Source organism: Prosopis cineraria, unplaced genomic scaffold (assembly GCF_029017545.1).
Source record: "Prosopis cineraria cultivar Desert tree isolate PC_DT_omini unplaced genomic scaffold, ASM2901754v1 PC1, whole genome shotgun sequence".
NCBI lineage: Eukaryota > Viridiplantae > Streptophyta > Magnoliopsida > Fabales > Fabaceae > Prosopis > Prosopis cineraria.
The window spans coordinates 17,006,021-17,010,821 of NW_026555332.1; the positions used below are offsets into that span (position 1 = coordinate 17,006,021).

The 4,801-nt window shown below is 32.7% G+C and overlaps 1 protein-coding gene across 1 annotated transcript; it reads left to right on the forward strand.

Annotated features, from left to right (window-relative positions):
* The first annotated feature begins 456 nt into the window (after positions 1–456).
* On the forward strand, positions 457–2,159 carry LOC129319290 (zinc finger BED domain-containing protein RICESLEEPER 2-like). Its single transcript, XM_054964341.1, has 3 exons — positions 457–1,482; positions 1,595–1,880; positions 2,119–2,159. Exons 1-3 carry the CDS (start codon positions 457–459, stop codon positions 2,157–2,159), a joined length of 1,353 nt encoding a protein of 450 aa, XP_054820316.1.
* The last annotated feature ends 2,642 nt before the right edge of the window (positions 2,160–4,801 follow it).

Consider the following 4,801-nt stretch of genomic DNA (forward strand, 5'->3'; position numbering starts at 1 on the left):
ATAGAGAAACCAAAGGTAAGTGCAATTATTGTGAAAGGGAGTTTTTCTGTGATCCAAAAAGGAATAGGACTACTGCACTTAAAAATCATATAGGTGTGTGTAAGAAATGGCCTCCTCCTAAAGAAGGCATACAAACCCATTTAAATGTTGGTATAGATGATAATGCTTCTATTCTTGCTAACAGAAAATTTGATCAAGAAGCAATTAGGAAATCTTTAGCAAACATGGTTATAACTGATGAACTTCCTTTCAAATTTATTGATGGCTTTGTGTTTAAAACGCTTTATGGTTGCTGCTCAACTAAGATTTAAGGTCCCTTCTAGATGGACAGTAGCTCGTGATTGTTTTAAAATTTACATGGATGAGAAAATTAGATTCAAAGACCACTTGATTAGAAACAAATAAAGGGTTTGTCCAATAACTGACACTTGGACTTCTATTCAAAGAATCAATTACATGTGTATTACTGCTCATTTTATTGATGCTGACTGGAATTTGACTAAGAGGATTTTGAATTTTGTTCCAATATCTAGTCACAAGGGGAGGGATATTGGAATAGAAATTGAGAAGTGTTTGCTTGAATGGGGAATTGATAGAGTGTTTACTATTACGGTAGACAATGCTGCTTCTAATGATGTTGCTTTATTGTACATGAAAGAAAAAATTTCTAATTGGGGCTTTTCTATCATGAAGTGTCAGTTTTTACACATGAGATGTGTTTCTTACATTGTAAATTTGATTGTTGTTGATGGGTTGAGATTAATAAGGAGTTATGTGAAGAGAGTTAGGGAGGCTATTCAGTTTGTTAGGCAATCTGCCCTTAGGATGAAAAAGTTTAAAGAGAGTTGTGAGGATGAGAAGATTCAAAGTAAGAGCCTTTTGACTCTAGATGTCTCTACTAGGTGGAACTCTACTTATTTAATGTTGGAGAGTGCTCAAAAATTTGAGGTAGCTTTTAAGAGGTTTGAGGACAAAGACCCTTACTTTCGCATTGATCTTGAACAAGGGGAGGGGGTGCCTGATGCTGCTGATTGGAGGAATGTTAGAAGGATGGTGATGTTTTTGAGTCATTTTTATGAAATGACTTTGCGTGTGTCTGGTGCTTTTTATGTTACATCCAATAGCTTGTTTTATGAGATTTACATGATATATCGCCTTTTGGATGATTTTGAGCTATCATCAATGGCTTTTAAAATGAAAGAAAAATATGACAAGTATTGGGGAGATCCTTTAAAGATGAACCAACTCATTTATATTGCTGCTATTCTAGATCCTCAATATAAGTTGGAATGGGTTCAATTTGCTCTTTGTAAAATGTTTAATGATGAAGGTGAAAATTTGGCAAAGCAAGTGAAGGATGTTTTCATTGCTTTATATCATGAATACAAAGAACATGTCTCTCCCTCTAAGCAATCTGAAAAGGAGCAGCTTGTGGATGAAATCCAAGCTAATTTTTGTGATAAGGATGACCTTGCTATGAAGGTTAGAAAGTTGCTTGAATCAGAAAAGAGAAAATTTTTAAGTGACCACCTTGGTGGAAAAAATAATAGGACTGAAGTTGATAAATATTTGAATGAGGAAATTGTTGAATGAGGAAATTGAAATAGATAGACCTAACTTTGATATATTGGGCTGGTGGAAATTGAATGGTCCTAGATTTCCCATTCTTTCAAGGTTGGCAAGTGATGTTTTGACAATACCAATATCCATAGTTGCTTCAGAATCTACATTCAGCACTGGAGGACATGTTTTGGATGCATTTAGGAGTTCTTTAACTCCTAAAGTTGTGCAAGCCCTTATTTGTGCTGAAGATTGGCTTCGTCACTCCATTCTTATGGTTGTGGAAGAGAAATTAGATGATATTCAAAGGATTGAAAGAAGTAAAAATTTTATAATGTTATGTATGTACAATGTTACCTTTAAAATTCATTTGTTTATGATTTAATTTAACTCCTAAATTGATTTATTTATAGATTTCCAAAGAATTGGATTAGAATCAGCAGTGGATATAGTTTGAACTCTTTAAGGTAACTCTTCATTATTGCTGTCTATGGAAATTGGTTCATGTAGTTGTGATCTTTGTTTTATTGTTGGTTTTTGTAGTTTTCTAACTTCTAGTGCCTGGTGGACTGTTGGTTCTTGTTGCTGTCTTCTTCTAGTCTTTTTGGTGGTTAGTTTTGTAATAAGCTTGTTCATTTTTTTTAGTTTTGTAATATTTTGGCCAGATGTTTAACTATTTTCTTTTATAATACAGGCTAGAGCAAAAATTTTGTGTCAATGACAGCTAACAACATGTGATGATCTAATGGATTAATTATTTTGGATTATGTTAAAAATCTTGAACTTATTTGCAGTTTTTTAAGGGATTATTGTTGTTATTTGGTGGATTATTTTGGATTGTTAAGAATTTATATTAGGTAAATTATCAATTTATAAATTATGTGTCTTTTGCTCTGCTTCTTCAACTTATAGTTATAGATCTGAATGACTGAATTTGATTATTTTATTTTTTGACATTTCTAGATTTTATAGCCTCATTCATAAGGTCTATTTAAAAATCCCTTGATTCACCCTTTTAGGATTTGGTGTTTTAAATTATTTGTTAATCAGCATTTTTTTTAGATAAGCCTAAAATGCTGTTAAAAAAGGCTCAAAATGCTGTCAAAAAAGCTCAAAATGCTTTCAAAAATAAGCCTAAAATGCTGCCAAAATCAGGCCCAAAGTGTTGTATATAAGGCCCAGTAACTGAAATACAAAAAATGAACCGAACCACTAAACTTTGGTTCGGTTCCACTTCAGTTTTTATAAACCTTCGGTTCGATTTGGTTGAATAGTTTGATGAATTTTAGTTTTTTCAGTTCACTTAAATCAAAATCAAACCGAACCGTTAGAATCGATGCTCACTCCTATCTAAGTAGACTGACAATAGTAATGGAAAAACCCTTTTCATTATAGTTTGGTCATACATTTTCTCAGTCTTACACATCGAGAGGCCTAGTAATATCTCTCACTTAATGTGAGGGACAAATTCCATCTTGACAACTCATATTCCTCTGTATGAATATCACTAAACTCAATCATAGCCTTTATGATCACCTGGTCGAAAGTGACTTTTGACTAGGTCCAAGTTCAATGGTCATCATATAGAAATTTATGATGATCTCAAGTCAAAGGACTTCGTGATATAGTTACATATAAGATAAGCTTATGACTTGTACCATGCAACTTTCTCATAGCGTGTCGGTCCAGCACCTTATACGCTTTCAAGTGTTTATGACTTTAATTTGTATCTCTATAATTAATCAAAGTCATATTAGTCTTGTTTCATCTATGATCCCTCAAAGATGACCGACTAGAGATATTTAGGACAATTACTATAGTTTGTCTAGGGATACAGTTATCATATTGAACATGCAATTGTTATGATAACAAAAGAGAAATTCATTAAATAACAATGTACATAGGATAATGATTGGCCTTAAGGCACAATTTCTAACAAAACCAACCTTCTTTGTGAAGCTTGGACCTCCCCATGTTGCAAGAAGTTTTTAGCCATGGTGCTTTAAGGTCATTTATTAATGACTTCTTCTATAAGTCACTTACTCTATCCTCTTTAATTTTTTATTCAAGCTCTGTTGACTTTACTCTATTCTTTTGTGTATAATACAAGCTTGATTATGACCTTTTCGTCAAGTTTAAAGGTGTAGTACCTGCTTCATCTGAACTTGTTTCTACTCCTTCCATCTCAAGAAAGCTTAAGAAGCCTTAAGGTACTTTAGAACCTTCAACTTCAAAAAAAAAACTACAAAGCTTAAGGAAATTTCACAAACAAGTAAGGAGCATTAGGATTAAGAGAAGACACTAATTTTAAAGTTGTTATAAACTCTCCTATTCTAGTTACTATCATTCCCCTGGTTACCAAACCTTTGCCTTGGAACTTATCTAGAAAATGCTCTATAGGTAAGCACAAGGCCATTTTGAAGTCACATTTCATTCCCAAATGCACCACTAAGAGATGCAAAGGCTCCAGTGTACAAGTCTGAGCTCTTTATTCACATCAATGGGTATGCATGAAACCTTCTATTCATGTTCATGGACTAAAATGAAAAAAAGTGGTAACCCAACCACTAGCCCTTCATTCGCTAGCAGACATAAAATACATTGGTGTGGCCACCGACATATGTGGTCAAAAACATATCAGTATATAAGCATTTTAAATGAAATTTTTAAGGTTCCTCTCATTCTAAAATACCCCTAACAATAAAAAAAACCCCCATTTTGCTAGGGTTCAAAGATCCTAACTACTAGGGAAGGTTTTGAGGCCTTAGATAACTAAAAGTAACTCCCTCTTATTCCTAATTCTCTAGATTTTTTGCATAATTACCAGTTTATTGTCTGAAATATAATTTATGATTTGGAATATTATAATGAACTAGAAATGAATGTAAACTAAATCCATGCTATTTTTCTACTCCTAAAGACTCTAGGAAATTTAATTTGGTATTAGATAGTTGGATTTTCAATTACCCAAGGCTATAGTTCTTCAAGATTGGGGTTTTGCGAACTAAAAATTAATTTAAGGTTGATGGAGAATTAGGATAGGCTAATTAGAGTTAACAAAGTAAGGAAGAAAGATTTTGAAATTACATATTTCTTTTGGTAAACATGTTTATTATTGATTTTCACTACACCACCTTAAACTACGATAGTTTTAGAAATAAGAGGATAGAAAACTAAATGAGCATTGTTATGGATAATTAATTATTAGAAGGAATTAACAAAGACTATTAAATGATAGAAA

Coding starts and splice junctions, on each gene's coding strand:
- LOC129319290 (XM_054964341.1), top strand. CDS start 457: ATGTGTATTACTGCTCATTTTATTGATGCTGACTGGAATTTGACTAAG. Junction 1,483..1,594: donor AGGATGACCTTGCTATGAAG/GTTAGAAAGTTG, acceptor TTGTTGAATGAG/GAAATTGAAATAGATAGACC. Junction 1,881..2,118: donor TATTCAAAGGATTGAAAGAA/GTAAAAATTTTA, acceptor TCTAACTTCTAG/TGCCTGGTGGACTGTTGGTT.